Here is a 16,803-nt window from a genome sequence, read left to right as displayed (position 1 = left end):
GTATTTTTTACTGTCTGGGAGAAGTTACATTAATTATGTCTCCCACTTACTTGAGATGAAGTCCCTATTTTTTGACTCAAAAAAAAATCTTGACAGCAGAGGAAGGCTTTTTCAAAAGACTTGATGAACATGCTTGTAAAGACCACGAAACTCAGTTTAGAAATGCACTAAATTGATTAAACAGCATTCTTTTGCACAGAAACGAAACTGCTCTCTCTCACACTTTTCCCAGGAGACAATTGCTGCAGCTTTTCAAAAGGCATCCAGCAGTAGTCTAGCTGCACAGATGTCTTCCAAGTATGTCCAGTATCCTTGTTAAACATCTGGCCAATTGCACAGCACCAACAGAAAATACCATCAAGGACATAACTCATATAAAAAGCATTAACCTAAGTATGGCTCTTTGTTCTGTTTTATCTAGGGGAGAATACGGCCTTCATGAATACACAGAAGTTAAGACTGTCACTATCAAAATCCCACAGAAGAACTCATAATGCTGCTTGAGGTGCAGAGTGTATCTTCTTCATGAATCTGAAAAATGTATTTGAATTCTGAAAAGTTTTATATACCAGATTATTCATTAACCTTTTTGCTTTCTGATTGTAAAAGAGAACCTTGCTTACATTAACAATACAAAGAATAATGTAGAAAAATTTAACATGATTAACTGAGAAAGAGAAACTTTAATTTTTGGAACATGACTAATGTCTTTTTAAATTTGTATTAAGAAAAAAATATTTTTTATGTTCAGTGGGAGCTTTCTGTAGTGCTTTGGAAATATTTCTTTTCCAATATATCTTGCAGGTACCATTTAAATTTATGTGGTCTTCTAAATGTTAGATGCCAAGCTGTCCTTTCTTCGTGGCCTTAACAAAAGCACTTATAAGTAACTAGAAGATAGATAATTAACTTTGTCTTTCAAAAATAGTAGACTTCTATATGTATTTCTTAGACTGCTGAATTTGTTCATCTTGATTACTACACAAATGTAATCTGGATAATATTAAACAGTATTAAAATACATCTTCAAAACATTACTGATTTTTCATTAGTCTTTTATATCACATTCATTTACCACTGGGCACTACATAGCACATATTTTATATCCTTAAAGAAGAACTACTATCTCAATTGTACATTTAGGTTATTGGAAGTATATTACATTGGCTATATGGAGACTAAACTCCCTAATTCTTTGCAAGTATTATCAATGGAAAAATATGAATATACAGAACACTGGCCTATTTGCAAAGAGATTGAGCTTGGCTTTTTGGTATAAAACTTTGGTTTATGTATATCAAAAAGTCCTAATAGATGACAAACAAGAAATACATAAGAGAAAGGATCTTTTCCTCCCTCCTTTTTCTTCCTTTAGTTCATTTGTTTCCCCTCATCTTTTTTCCTCAGCCTTTTGTCTTTTTTTTTTTAAATAGTGTTTTATATATATATATATATATATATATATATTACTTATTCTCATTAGTCCCTCTGCAGACGTGTGGATCTCAAGCTGATCAAAACTTCATAAGGTCCTTCAGTCTGTGCAGCTTCAGTGTCCAGTAATTCTCTACCAGCTCAGCCATCAACACCCTCTGGCGGCTGCTAACCATCAGCAGCAACCAGGAAAAATCTGTCTGCAGACACCACCTACAGAAGTTGCATAGCCTGCTGCTCATTAAGTCATATTTTGCCTAAGCCTCACTGAAGTCCAGTTTGTCTCTTGTTAGAGTCAGACGTGCATACAACCTTACAGACTTATGTACAAGCTATGACCACTAGTAAGAATATAGCACACCACAAAGTGCCACATATCAGCAAGAAAAAATCTCATTAGCTATGGCAAATAAACACTTTCCTGATTCCATATCATGAAACATGGAACAAAATAACAGAAAAAGAAGAGGAAATACTGAATCAAAAGTGAAAAATATACTGTGTCAATATGTGCTGTGTACTGATCAACAGAGATTTTTCAGCAGAGAAAAGCATCGAGAAGGACAGAAAACAAAATAAATGCAAAATTAGGGAAAAAAAATAATTAAAAAAAAAAAAAGAAATTCCTAAATAGATAAGGTGCAGAGAAGGAAGGAAAAAAAAAAAAGTAAAAAAAGTCAGAAATGCTTTAAAGGCAGCAAGAACCACAGTACTACAGAAAATATGGATTCAGTGAAAAATTAAATATTTGAAAGAAATGAAAAACATAATGTAGAAGATGTACAGGGCTTTATAAATCTCTTACTGTCCAAATTCTGCTTTTGCTGAAGTCAGTTGTGGAAGTCCAAATGGCGGATAAATAAGTCAAATGACAGTAAGCCTACATATGTATTTTGTTTTGGATCAGCAGTGAATTTCTTAAGTGATTTTCCTGATTATCCTCACTTATCTTCTTTGGTTCACATGAAGGAGTGATACAGGGTAGCACAACTGGATGTCTTTTGAATGCCACTAAGCCAGAAAATGCTCACTTGTGTTATGTCTGACATAGCACTGTCATTCAAGCACTAACATCCATTCAGCTATTAGAAACAGACTGGCACTAGTCTGAAGCAACTCACATCTGAATTTGTATAGTGTGGGCCATTTGTCCTTACCCTCTAACAGGGTCCTTTGGCAGCATAGGACAGCAAATTCAGTCCTACTCGGCTATGCTGTCTTCTATTGCAAGCACAGGCAAAGAATGACTTTGAAGTTGTGGAGTCACCATCCCTGGGGGTGTTTAAGGAAAGGCTGGACTTGATACTTAGGGGTATGGTTTAGTGGGTGAGAGTCATAGTATGGTGATGGTTGGGCCATCTTGGATCTTGGAGGTCTTTTCCAACCCTAATGATTCTAGGGGGAGGCGAGAGGAAGACGTATGAGGAGTGGCTGAAGTCACTTGGCCTGTTCAGCCTGGAAGAGAGGAGTCTGAGGGGAGACCTCATCATGGTCTACAGCTTCATCACAAGGGGGAGTGGAGGGGCAGGCGCTGACCTATTCTCTTTAATCACCAGTGGTAGGACCCACGGGAATGGTGTCAAGCTGAGGTAGGGGAGGTTTAGGCTAGACATCAGGAAGAGGTTCTTCACCGAGAGGGTGGTCGCACACTGGAACAGGCTCCCCAGGGAAGTAGTCACTGCACCAAGCCTTTTGGAGTTTAAGGAGCGTTTGGACTGTGCACTTAGTCACATGGTCTAAAATTTTGGGTAGACCTGTGTGGTGCCAGGAGTTGGACTCGATGATCCTTATGGGTCCCTTCCAACTCAGGATATTCTATGATTCTATGATTCTATGATTTTGTGATTCTTTGATTCTATGATTTTATGAAATGTAACCCAAGGAAAGGAAAACAAACAAACAAACAAACAAAAAACAACAACAAAACACATAAATACTGGGATATACAAAAAGTACCAACTCTGCCCTTGAATGCATGTATATTTATTTCTTACAATGCCCAAACAATATATAGATAGTTCTCCACAAAAAATCTGTGAAAATCTGTTTTACTTCTTATTTGACAGTCTCGCATTTATTTACAGGTAAAAGAAAGATGGTGATGTTCCCATTTTGTCAATCTAAATGGTTTAATGTGATCAAAATGTAACATCTAGTAATACCTTCAAGTTCTCATTTTTGCAAAAGTATTGAGTCAAAGTGTGTCCATGTGTATATTGTGCATGAAAATGAAGGCAAAGACTGCCATTCAACCAAGGTGAAATACCCAACTTTTTCATTAGAGCAAAGTATATCTTTGGGTTAATCTGATGACACACTGAAATTGTTCCCAAGAGATGCCAACGTAAAGAGATATGCCTTTTGGCATATAAGTTTCAGGAATTCAATATATGTGTTTATCTAAAGTATTTGAAATATGATTAGGGGAGGTACACCAAGGCCTCAATAAGTTGCATAGTCCAATTTGCATAACAAGAGAAAATCAGTTCACAGTGCATGACAAAAATGTACAACCCAAATAATTTCAGAACTATGGTCCCATTTTTTCCTCAACCACCTAGTTATTAACACATAGGATAGGAGTGGATTTCTCTCCACAATGCACACAATGTTAATACTAATACAATCTGTCTGTAAGCACACTCACACACACAAAAAAAAAAAAATACAATAAAAAAATTTAAATGTATTTTACCAATGAGTCTTTTCACAGTTAAGACTGTTCATAGCAGGGGCTATAGCACTAAATATTTCATTCATCTCAAGGTGAAATATCATTTCTTCTTTGCATCATACCTGCATATGGTATGATGGGTTGTGATTACCCAGTCAGGTCAGGGATAAATAAGGATTTAAACTCTGCAAATATTACACAGGTAATTAATGAGGTCCTTTCTTTCTGGGCTTGAATCACTACCATGTTACACTTCTAATATGCCAAAGCAGCACCATTCAAATTTACTAGGATGAAACATGAGAAGAACAGTAGTTGATCTCTCTACAGACATTGCTCATAATATTAGTGAAATTGTGTTCAGCATTTCACAGAGAATAAAAATTAACAAGAGGGGTGAACTTGCTGCACTTTCTTCTACAGCTTCTCAAAACTGACTCTTGCAGTCAGCAGAAACTACTAAATATACGTTTTATGTTTGGATTGAAACGGTGATATGTTTAGTATAGTTCTCCAAAGCAGTGGGTGCCTGAGTAAAAAATCTACAATAAAATCCCAGAAGAATTGGACAGGATGATTTCATTCACAGATCAAAACTTTCTGTCCCATTAACACTATTGAATACACAGTTAATTCTGCGAGGAATTCAGGAAAATTGAAAGTATGACCAGGGACATGGTTTTGCAGATTTCTTGGAAAGTTATCAGGTTCAGGCTACTTTACACCATGTCTTTACAACAAGTCTTAGAAACATGAGGTCTATAAAGTCTTTGTCTTGCCATGATGGAAGCCATCCCTCCCTGCTTCTCCTGCCCCCAGTGTTCTAATTTTTAAAAAGGAGGAAGGCTATTGAACAGCAACTGCAGGATAGAGAGACCCTTAGGCTATTTCAGTCAAAACAGTGAAGCTGTAAGGAATTCTCATTCTGTCTCAAGAAAGAAAATAACTGATAATCCTCAACTGCCAGATATCCAGGTCTTAAGACAGACAGGAGATGATATGGAAAAAGTATTCAGAGCAAGAAAGGCATCTGGCTTGGGTAAGGAGTGAAAATTCCCTGATGAAGTAGGTTTTAGGGAGGAATTTGAAAGATGTGAGATCTTGGCAAGTAATGAGTTTTGAGGGGAGGAGAGTAGGGTCTGGGACACAAAAGATAACTGCAGAAAAGACAAGTGCAAGAAAAAGAGTGGGAAAGGAAGGGAGGAATGATAGAAATACGAGTGCAAGAAGGATTGAAAGTAAAGCTGCAGGTCACCTTGAGATTTTGTAAGATCTCCCTGCAATTCTGTAAGAGTTCATATGAAGAGCTTTAAAGGATGAAGTGCCTCCTAAACCCCCATCCACATGTCCCTGTCATCATGTTTGCTCTCAGATTATATTTGTACTGCCTGATCCTCCTGCTCTCCTTCTTATCATTCAAGTCATTTTCCATTTCTCTTAGTGTTAAAGTTGTCTTCCATTTATCTTTCTACTGAAAACTGAGATTTAAGTAAATCCTTATTAGGAAGGTCCACTTAAAAATAAAGAGTCAAAGAAGAACCTCTGAAAAATTGGGAATAATAGTGCCTTGTAAACTTGGTGGGAGGCCTTAAGGACTCTTCTCAAGGCTGAATTATAACCTTTGCTACACTGAGGGAAAAACAGTGCCTTGATGAATATACTTCTCTGGAAAAAAAAGTTAAAGATCTGGAATTACAACATAAACTGACTCAGTCAAATAAAATGCTGCATAGTCTTGTAGGAAGGACATAAATCACTTATTGCATGAAAAATTGGACAGGCATAGAGATCCAATAAACAGAACTGAGTATTGGGTGTTTTGACTGTTGAAATTCAAACTTGTGAAATAGTCCTCAAAGGGCAATGACAAAGATGATTCATACACAGAATAATAAACTCGACATGCAAGAGGAAGAGACCACAGCCGCTTTTATACATTGCTAGCTGGCATTGCAGAAAGATCTGGAAGATGTGTTAACCAAAATACAAGATTATCCAAAATATAAGAATGTTGCCCTGGATGGCAGCAGAATGTAAGTAGCAAACTCTTCCAAGGGAAAAATAATAATAATAATAATAATAATAATAATAATAATAATAATAATAATAATAATAGTAATATAAGAGGCATTCAGAATCAAGAAAACTAGAAGAGACAGCAACAAGGAGAGGAGTTTTAGTTGTTGCTGTTGTTTAGTAGTTTAGCTTATACATGTCATATTGCTTATAGTTCTATGTGGAGCGTAGGGTGATGTCTAAATAATAGCACTATTACTTGACAGTTACAAATGTTCAATATACCCCTTGCCAAGATGGCTGAAGACATAAAGAGTAATTTGACAGCTTCTGGCAAGCATTTCAAGTTTTTACATAAAGCACTGCAACAGAGCACCACCCTCTCACCATTAATGCAGAAAAAATTCTTAGCCATTAGTACTTCTTTCATGGAATATTAAGAAATTTTGATAATATAACATGATCTACACAGCTTATATCCAGCTACAGCAAACAGGATAATGTCTTTGTACCATCGTACCCTACCAAATAAGTATAGGCTGTCAAAGCTTTACCTATTAGTTCCTAGAAGGATGTTGGTGACTCTTGTAATATAGATTCTATTTTCTTTCTGAATAAAGATCCTTATTAGACATAGCGACCATGCTAAGGACCAAGTAGCACACCATGTAGTGACAGTAAGAACAAGACTGGCAAAATTTGAGCAAGATTAGTGGTTTATTGTTATTGGAAGAGAGGAATGTCTGACAGGAAAAGAAGTGAACCAAACAGGAATAAACAAAGCTATTTGTGAGTACCTCTAATCAAGAACTAAGAAAGACTTCATATGAGTGTGAAGAAAGAAAAGTGTTATGTGAACGTTGTGTTTGGACTCTAAATATCTCCAGCACAAAGACACATAGATACATGCTACAGAACACTGACTATGGACAAACAGCGTATATTGCTAAAAACTGTGCTTATTAGAGAACTGTCTGTTACATAAAGGATCACTGATCCTGCTTATCTGATGTGTTCATGGCTCTCTTTGAAAAACATAAGATCTTACAGCCTTCACTGTCTCCAGAAATGCAAGATGTCTCATATAAACTTCCATCACTAAATAAGAGAGTATTTATTTTCAGCACAGTCCGAGGACTTTCATATAGCACAATGGTCATGGTCAAACTAGTGGGAAAAAAATGCCAGTGCCTACATTTGGATGACGAAGAAACATAAGAAAATCGTAATTTGTCTACAGAGATTTCTCCAGCAGAGGAGGATGATGAATACATACAGTAAACACTCATTGCAAATTAATATTAATACATGAATTATTACTCAATATTATTAACCTATTGCCTTCTCCTAGCAGGCAATTTCAGGGGAAAATAGGTCTTCTTTCTATGTACTGAGCCAAAATTCTCTAAAAGAACTTTTTTTAATGTCTTGGGAAATAAAAGTTTTCTGTTGAGATTCATTTTAAAAGAGGAAGACACAAACAGTCATCATTAATGTTGTGGTTTTAGGGATCTAAGGCAAAAAAAAAAAAAAGGAGAGAGAGAGAGAGATGAAGTTTTCTACAAGAACAGGTTAAACAGCAGAACAACAAAGAAGTTTTTGGGTACAAAACCTCCTCTACATGTCAACTGCTGACTGCCTGTTCTCCAACGATCACAAATCAGAGGAGCAATACAGTCCTAACAACAGTAAGAAGGCAGAGAAGAAAAGCACTTCCAGTTCACATACCTAAATTCCATCTCATTGAAACTCATATAGTTTCTTTGTTAGTCTCCCCATAGGGCATCCAGTGTGCAATGGGAAAAGCAGTTAGGTTTCTCCTGCTTCAACCTGCTTTTCTTGATGTACATATTTCCCTGTGCTGCATGTCTATTTTCTCTATTAACACCTTTATAAAGGAGTCATTTACTACAAAGTTAACTTTCACATTGAATGCCATATCTAATAACTTTAATATGATTGAGGAATACAATTGCAGAGTTATTTACATGGGCAATTAGTCATGGTATTATACAAATGGACAAAACAACCAGTCCTCTCTATAGACCTACAGAAAATTCACACTCTAATAAACATCTTGTTTTTATCTTGTATTTCACTGCTGTTGATGGGGAGGTTGGGTTTCTTTATGTTCATCTCTCAGCAAACAATTATAAGCAAACAACTGATGCCATTAACACTAAGGACAGGTTAATCTCCATGAGGAAACATCTTGGAAACCTAAATTTTAAGATCTACAAAGTAAGGTGTCTCTAGGGTGTGTGTTTCATTCACAATACTTTTCCACATCTTGCACTATGTCACTGTACTCCTGTTCAGAGAGGTCTTAATTATCTTTAACAAAAGGAAAAATGCCTATGGATTACTCCATTCCCTGATACAAGACTGATCATGTCAGACAATATGTCGCTTTTTTGGGGAATCACATACTATTGTTTTTTTCTGTATGTGATGTACTAGCCATCACTGGGGAGATCTTGCAAAACCTTCAGCATATTATCTGTCACTTTTCTCTGCCTCCATGAACATAGAGACCGAATTGTTAACTTCCACTGGTTTATTCACTGCAAGGAACTGAACTACTTATGTATGTGGGTTTATGTATGTCAGTTTTCTAACCTTATTTAATCAAATGATTAAAATTTTATGAGACATTTTTATTGTACATACTTAGTACCTATTTTACTTTTTTTCTTTCTTGTTTTTCATATAAATATTTTGCTTACACCAAAAAAAAAAAAATTAAGTATTTAGTACATTTAAGTACTAATCCTGTGCCACTGACATACGAAGATGAGCTTACATTGAAGTCATTGTATTATGGAGTGTATTCACAAGAATAGAACACAGCAGAATTTTATTTCATAATAGAATATTTTAAAAATTAAAAACCTTGACCTACTCGACAGATAAGAAAAAAATTACAAGTGTCTTATGAATGTCTTCTTGGTGTGAGGACACCAAACATACCTGTCCAAATAAAGTTCATAACAGCTTCACTGTTACCTTCTGTGTCTATTTCCCTAGCACACAATCATCTACCTGGTAGGAAAGTGGGGTGAGTCAGTTTAACTTAGATTTTTGAGTGTTTTTATGTCACCACCACAGCTGGAGAGAAAAGATTCACAGTTCATTAGCAGTTCTTTCATGACACACTGAGAGCTGTATGGGAGAAGCTAGCTGTATATTAAAGTGATGAATTCCCCCTAACAGACTGAAACTTTCTATAACCACCAAATCTAATAGACTTATATGATTTTCAAAGCTTAAATTGAGCATTCTGTACTGTCCATGCTGGTACTGACTTGTATACAACAGAGACCACCCTAAACATTCTATAGCCTTTATAAAAATTTCAGTGTCATCCACATAGGCAGTCTTTAAATTGAACATTTCTGTGGTGTCATCTGTTGCTAGCACTAATTTAGAGGGCCCCGGATATCCACGTAATTCAGGTAAACATCTTCTGTTAGCATTGCTATGCTCTGAACAGAAGAACCAGTTATTCATTGTGGTCTGGTGCTTTACTGCCTCAGGATTGCTTGTGTGACATTACTGTTTTGACTTCCAAAAACATATTTTATCTGAAAGATGCATTTTAGCTCTTTAATTTTTAAACAAAACAAACGGACATCTTTAAAACTAATCTTTCTCTTGAATGCTGCATACAATAAATTATTTTGAAGGTGAGACTTTTAATAATGGCATTCAACCAGGGAAATGTATAACAAATGTGAGGACAGAAAGAAAAGCACACCAGTTGAGAGAATCCAGAAACAAGTTAAATATTTAAAACTAAAATTCTCATTGTATAAATAAGACATTACACGATTAAACAGAAAATATCTGTTTACTTTTCAGTCAATGTTCTCTCTGTGTGAAAACTTGCTGCTTTAAAGCACTGATGCACAAATCTGTGCATGTATATGCCAGTATAAGTTTGCACATGGACTACAACCACCTAGCAAAATCCATAATGTCAAGGTCAAATTTTGTTCATAGTAATCAAAGGCATGGTGTTTTCTTGGATGAGCAAGGTAAAGAAGATTTTAAATTCCCAAAACTTTATGGGCTTAAGAAGTAAACATGGTAAAAATAAGCAGGAGTAAAGATATAAAGTAACTTAAGAATCCCTCTTGAGAAGAGAGAAACTTAGTGGTAGCAGAAAAGTTATGAAAGTTAATAATGAGTTGATATAGATAAATACACTGAATCTTTTACAGAGGCAGAAAGAAATGTCTCATATGATGTAACAGGAAATAAAATCATCTATAATATTTTAGCATTTGAAAGACTAAAGTTTTCATCATTTAAAATTGTCATTTAACTAAACATTTCACCCCATTTCTTTTTTTTTGTTTTGTTTTGTTTTGTTTTGCATTTGTTGGTCATCTAATATGTCCAGCTCCTAAGGTTTTAACTCTTCCTTATGTCTTTCCTTAAGGAATATATATCCCAGGAGGCTAGAGATCCACATGGACATTAAAAATTTTAAATTCAGGAAAAAAAATGTATAGAAAAAACTCAGTATAATGGAGATTAAGAGAATTCTTAGCTAGAATTAAAAAAAAAAAAAAAAAAAAAGGAAATGCAAGTACACATGACAGAAGAGATATAGTGTGACCCCCAAACTTCTGTAATTTTACAGTGATGTTCTGTACTAAGGAAAGGAGAAGAAGCCGTTTGAGAACCTATGTATCCAGGTTAGGGAAATGAATTTATTGACATTTGAGTTATATCTCATCTTCTTGTATTTTCTCCTTTATTGTTGATAGTTAAGAAACAGCTGTATACAAGAGCAGAATTGTCTGCCGATAACCTACTAATGAGTAGGATGTCATTCAGCTTAATCTTTGGTGTAGATATTAGTCAGGATTTCAAGAAGGCATTGAACAATGGTTTATCTGTGAAATCTGACTATTGCTACTACATTTGTGACAGATTGGTCTTGTTTTATCTTCACAGTAAACATATTTTTCCTTTGCCATAGTGCAAATACAAATACTTTCTCCCTCAACATATCTATATATATGAAGAAAAACCTTCTGCAAAAAGAATACCTGCAGAAGGATTTGTACAAAGAGAATGTTCTAGACTGAAGGAAGTGATGGCAGAACATTACTTTAACTTGCCTTGTCAGTCAGTGAAATAGAAACACATAGATGTACAATTATATAGTTATTCCAGAACCATGAAGATATTTATTTTTTTTATCCCAGGATTGAAATATTCTTTAATTATTTGTCTGAGAAAAAAAATAAATAATCATGCTTTTTATGCCACAATGCCACAGGCATTGTGTGCAGAGCTACAGTTAAATTAAATTAAAACAGTAAATATTATTTTTTTTAATTTATTTACTCTTCAGTGAAATCCTTCCGCAAACACACTTGTGAACTTCCAAGAGACTGGCAAAATAACATGGAAATTAACTTGCTCAGGCTTGAGATCTCTAACTGCAAGGTGCTCTGCTGCCTGTGAACATTTCCAAGAGGTACCCTGAGATCTCAGAATCCAAGCCAGCACAATAAGTACATTGAACTTAAATCTGCAACTGAAAAATAAAAAAAAATAATTGTGAACTAATAATCAATTATAAAATAGTCAGGAGTAACACTGCAACTAAACGTGACACAGACTAGAGATCAGCTTCTCACATAGGCCCAATAATCAGTGGGCTCTGAAGTCATTCTGGCTTACACACTGGTATGAGGACTGCTTTGTTTCTAGTGGAACAGGAGAAATGGAGAAAGAGCCATCTTCAGAGAAGGCTACTATACAAGAATTTCTTGAAGAGAAAAAGACAATGGGAAAAATCTGGTACCAGAGATTTGGAGCTGGAGTCGTATACAACAAAACCCATTCGCTATCAGAACTCTAGGACAGAAAAAGGGGAGTACTGCCCTGACCATTCACAGTGTTAGTCACGCTCTACAATACATGCACGCTTATAGCTAGTGGGTTTTAAGACTGAATCTTACTTTTTTACTTACAAGATAATTTAGGTATTGGAACAACTGAGTGAAATGGCATTTGACACTTGTATCAATCATGTCTTAATCAGGTCTGCACATGCCCTAGTAGACTCAGATGTCAGGGAAACTTGCTGATGGAAAGATCTTTCACAGGAACTTCAAATAACTTCAGGAAAGGCAGCAAGAAAGAGAATATTTTTATTCTGAAATTCTCTCTACAAGCAATGGAAGTGGAAGTTAAATGCTTGTCTTTGTTGGTGGATACACCTCCTTAGTTTGTATCTCTCAGCTAGAGGTGTATCTGATACATGAAAGGTGTACTCTAATTCCTTGGCCATTCTGCAGATAGGTCTGAACTGAATCACTTTGGATGGCCATGTATTCATTTACAGACAAACCCTAGAAAAAGAAGCCAAACTTCAATGGCAGTTTCAAGCAGCACAATCTCCTGCAGTCTTGCTGGGGTAAAAGCAAAATTCACCACATGTGCAGAGTCATCACCTGACATGTAGAATTCTGCTATATATCTTTGGCACATCATAAAACGCCACAGGGAAATAGACCCACATAAGTAATAAAATATTGCTAGGAATGAATACAGTGTAGAGAATTATCCTGGTAAAGTTCTTTTTTTTTTTTTGTATTTATATTTCCCTGGATTTTTTTTTTCCTTTTTTTTTTTTTTTTTTCTTTTTCCTGCTTTTTTGGTTGCTGGATTCCCACACCATTTTAGTTTGTTTGTGATTCTCAGGAGACCAAAAAGAACTTATTCCACATTGTACAGTGGCAGCTGGAATTAAGGTGATATTTTTCTTTTATAGAATCACAGAATCACAAAATTCTTTGGGTTGGTAGAGACCCTTAAAGATCATCATGTCCACACACACACACACCACCATGGGTAGGGACATTTTTCAATATGTCAGGCTACTCAAAACCCCACCCAACCTGAACACTTTCAATGATGAGGCATGCAGAACTTCTCTGGGCAACCTGTTCCAGTGCCTCACTGCCTTCATAATGAAGAATTTCTTCTATCCATTCTAAATTTACACTGTTGAAGTTTAGAACTATTGCTCCTTGCCATGTCACTACAAGCCCTAGTAAAAAGCCTTTCTCCATAATTCTTATAAGCCCTTTTTGTATACGGAAAAGACACAGTAAGGTCTCCCTGGATTCTTCTCTTCTCCAAGATGAACCACCCCAGCTCTCACAACCTTTCTTAATGTGACAGGTGTTCCAGCCCTCTGATCATTTTCTAGTGCAGTGCTAGGGGTTGTCTACAGGAGTTATTTGTGACTGTATGTGTGTTTGTTGTGGTTAAATGAAATACAATGTAGGAATTAGGGGTGATGCCCCGCTAGACCTTCTCTTCACAAACAGAGAAGGACTGGTGGGAGATGTGGTGGTCGGAAGCTGTCTGGGGCAGAGTGACCACGAAATGGTAGAGTTCTCTATTCTTGGCGAGGCCAGGAAGGGGACCAGTAAAACTGCTGTCTTGGACTTCCGGAGGGCTGACTTTGAGCTGCTCAGGACGCTGGTTGGCCGAGTCCCTTGGGAGGTGGTTCTGAAGGGCAGAGGAGTCCAGGAAGGCTGGGCGCTCCTCAAGAAGGAAATCGTGATGGCACAGGAGCGGTCCGTCCCCACGTGCCCAAAGATGAGCCGGCGTGGAAGAAGACCGGCCTGGCTCAACAGAGAGTTGCGGCTTGTGCTTAGCAGAAAAAAGAGGGTTTATAATCTTTGGAAAAAAGGGCGGGCCACTGAGGAGGACTACAAGGATGTAGCGAGGCTGTGCAGGGAGAAAATTAGAAAGGCCAAAGCTCATCTGGAGCTCAATCTGGCTACTGCCGTTAAAGACAACAAAAAATCCTTTTACAAATACATCAACGCGAAACGGAGGACTAGGGAGAATCTCCATCCTTTACTGGATGCGAGGGGAAACCTAGTTACTAAGGATGAGGAAAAGGCTGAGGTGCTTAATGCCGCCTTTGCCTCAGTCTTTAGCGGCAATACCGGTTGTTCTCCGGACACCCAGTGCCCTGAGCTGGTGGAAGGGGATGGGGAGCTGGATGTGGCCTTCGCTATCCATGAGGAAATGGTTGGCGACCTGCTACGGAGCTTGGATGTGCGCAAGTCGATGGGGCCGGATGGGATCCACCCAAGGGTACTGAGAGAACTGGCGGAGGAGCTGGCTGAGCCGCTTTCCATCATTTATCGGCAGTCCTGGCTATCGGGGGAGGTCCCGGTTGACTGGCGGCTAGCCAATGTGACGCCCATCTATAAGAAGGGCCGGAGGGCAGACCCGGGGAACTATAGGCCTGTCAGTTTGACCTCAGTGCCGGGGAAGCTCATGGAGCAGATTATCTTGAGGGTCATCACGCGGCACTTGCAGGGCAAGCAGGCGATCAGGCCCAGTCAGCATGGGTTTATGAAAGGCAGGTCCTGCTTGACGAACCTGATCTCCTTCTATGACCAAGTGACGCGCTTGGTGGATGAGGGAAAGGCTGTGGACGTGGTCTACCTTGACCTCAGTAAGGCTTTTGACACCGTTCCCCACAACATTCTCCTCGAGAAACTGGCTGCTCGGGGCTTGGACTGGCGTACGCTTCGCTGGGTTAGAAACTGGCTGGATGGCCGGGCCCAGAGAGTTGTGGTGAATGGAGTCAAATCCAGTTGGAGGCTGGTCACTAGTGGAGTCCCCCAGGGCTCGGTACTGGGGCCGGTCCTCTTTAATATCTTTATTGATGATCTGGATGAGGGCGTCCAGTGCACCCTCAGTAAGTTTGCAGATGACACCAAGCTAAGTGCGTGTGTCGATCTGCTCGAGGGCAGGAAGGCTCTGCAGGAGGATCTGGATAGGCTGGAGCGATGGGCTGGGGTCAACTGCATGAAGTTCAACAAGGCCAAGTGCCGGGTCCTGCACCTGGGCTGCAACAACCCCAAGCAGAGCTACAGGCTGGGAGATGAGTGGCTGGAAAGCTGCCTGGCCGAGAAGGACCTGGGAGTATTGGTGGATAGTCGGCTGAATATGAGCCAGCAGTGTGCTCAGGTGGCCAAGAAGGCCAACGGCATCCTGGCCTGTATAAGAAGCAGTGTGGCCAGCAGGTCGAGGGAAGTGATTGTGCCCCTGTACTCGGCTCTGGTGAGGCCGCACCTCGAGTACTGTGTTCAGTTTTGGGCCCCTCGCTACAGGAAGGACATGGACGTGCTCGAGCGAGTCCAGAGAAGGGCGACCAAGCTGGTGAGGGGTCTGGAGAACAAGTCTTACGAGGAGCGGCTGAGGGAGCTGGGCTTGTTCAGCCTGGAGAAGAGGAGGCTCAGGGGAGACCTCATCGCTCTCTACAGTTACCTGAAAGGAGGCTGTAGAGAGGTGGGGGTTGGTCTATTCTCCCACGTGCCTGGTGACAGGACGAGGGGGAATGGGCTAAAGTTGCGACAGGGGAGTTTTAGGTTGGATGTTAGGAAGTACTTCTTTACTGAAAGGGTTATTAAGCATTGGAACGGGCTGCCCAGGGAGGTGGTGGAGTCACCATCCCTGGAGGTCTTTAAAAGACGTTTAGATGTAGAGCTTAGGGATATGGTTTAGTGGAGTACTTAGTGTTAGGTCGGAGGTTGGACTCGATGATCTTGAGGTCTCTTCCAACCTAGAGAAATCTGTGAATCTGTGAATCTGTGAATTAGATATGCCACTGCTCTGCCAACTGGCTGCATCTCTGCCTTACATTGCGTTGGAAATAAGATCCTTCCCACAGCTTCATACTCATGTTTTGTGTTAGAAGAGGGAAGAAGAGTATCAGAAAACAGAAAGATACTCTTGTTCCTGTTCACCCATGATACAGGAAAAAAAAAAAGGGGGGGGGGGGGAGGAGGAGGTAAGGGTACCTGTAATTTCCTGCAGTGGATTTCTCAAACCTTGAAGCTGTATTTGACTTATCTTCAGCTTGTGTGAGGCTGAACCATCTCTCTTCCACCTTATTCTCTTATACTTTATAAAATCTGAGACTCTTTTCAGTAACATCTCTGAATGCGAACTGTCTTTATTGTGGTATTTGGACTATTACAGAGAGTTCATGAGATGGAATGCTATTGAATTCCCTGTACTTGCTATATTCCCTAAGGTGCTAACGGTTTGCAGTTTGACCAAATATATTTGCTTAACAAAAACTTTTTCCAAATTATTCTGGATAAGACTTTTCTTTGTTTGAATATTACCATATATCTATGCATTCCACCAGTGAAATGTAAAATCATTGGTCAGTTCCTTTATGTGTAACATGTAAATCAGAAAATTATTTTCCTTTTCTAGAAAGAATCTTCTGACATAAAAACTCAAAAGAGTTTGCAGATTGGCTTCTTTATGTACTCATAAATAATGTTTACAGCTGTCTTCTTGAATGAATGTTACATATTGTCTTGTTTGAAATGAGGGAACAGATAGAATATTTTGGCTTGCAATACACCTATAGGTCAGAGCATAGGATTCAGCAATGCTGTTTTTAAAAACAGAAATAAATAAACTTATTCCCAAGTGGTTACACTACCAGTTATTAGATCTGAAATACACACAAATATTGGAAAGATTTTTTTTCCACAGAATTTTCCCATGATCTGTTTCAGACAACCTATTAAATTATTTGTTTCCTTTCCTTTTAAATAACCCCAGCACAGCAAAGCTTGTACTACTGGCATTAGTCCAAACATCTC

The 16,803-nt window shown here is 38.5% G+C and overlaps 1 protein-coding gene across 1 annotated transcript in view; it reads left to right on the top strand.

Moving 5' to 3' along the window:
* Positions 1-1,034, top strand: part of ALDH1A1 (aldehyde dehydrogenase 1 family member A1) — a 37,101-nt gene extending 36,067 nt beyond the window's left edge. The window contains exon 13 of the mRNA XM_083817313.1: positions 422-1,034. Coding sequence (XP_083673439.1) covers positions 422-494 — 73 coding nt within the window. The 3' untranslated portion in view covers positions 495-1,034. The remainder of the gene's footprint in view (positions 1-421) is intronic.
* Positions 1,035-16,803: the final 15,769 nt, after the last annotated feature.

The sequence above is a fragment of the Anser anser genome, assembly GCF_964211835.1.
Source record: "Anser anser genome assembly, chromosome: Z".
In the NCBI taxonomy this organism is placed as follows: domain Eukaryota; kingdom Metazoa; phylum Chordata; class Aves; order Anseriformes; family Anatidae; genus Anser; species Anser anser.
This window is presented reverse-complemented; position numbering and strand designations above follow the sequence as displayed.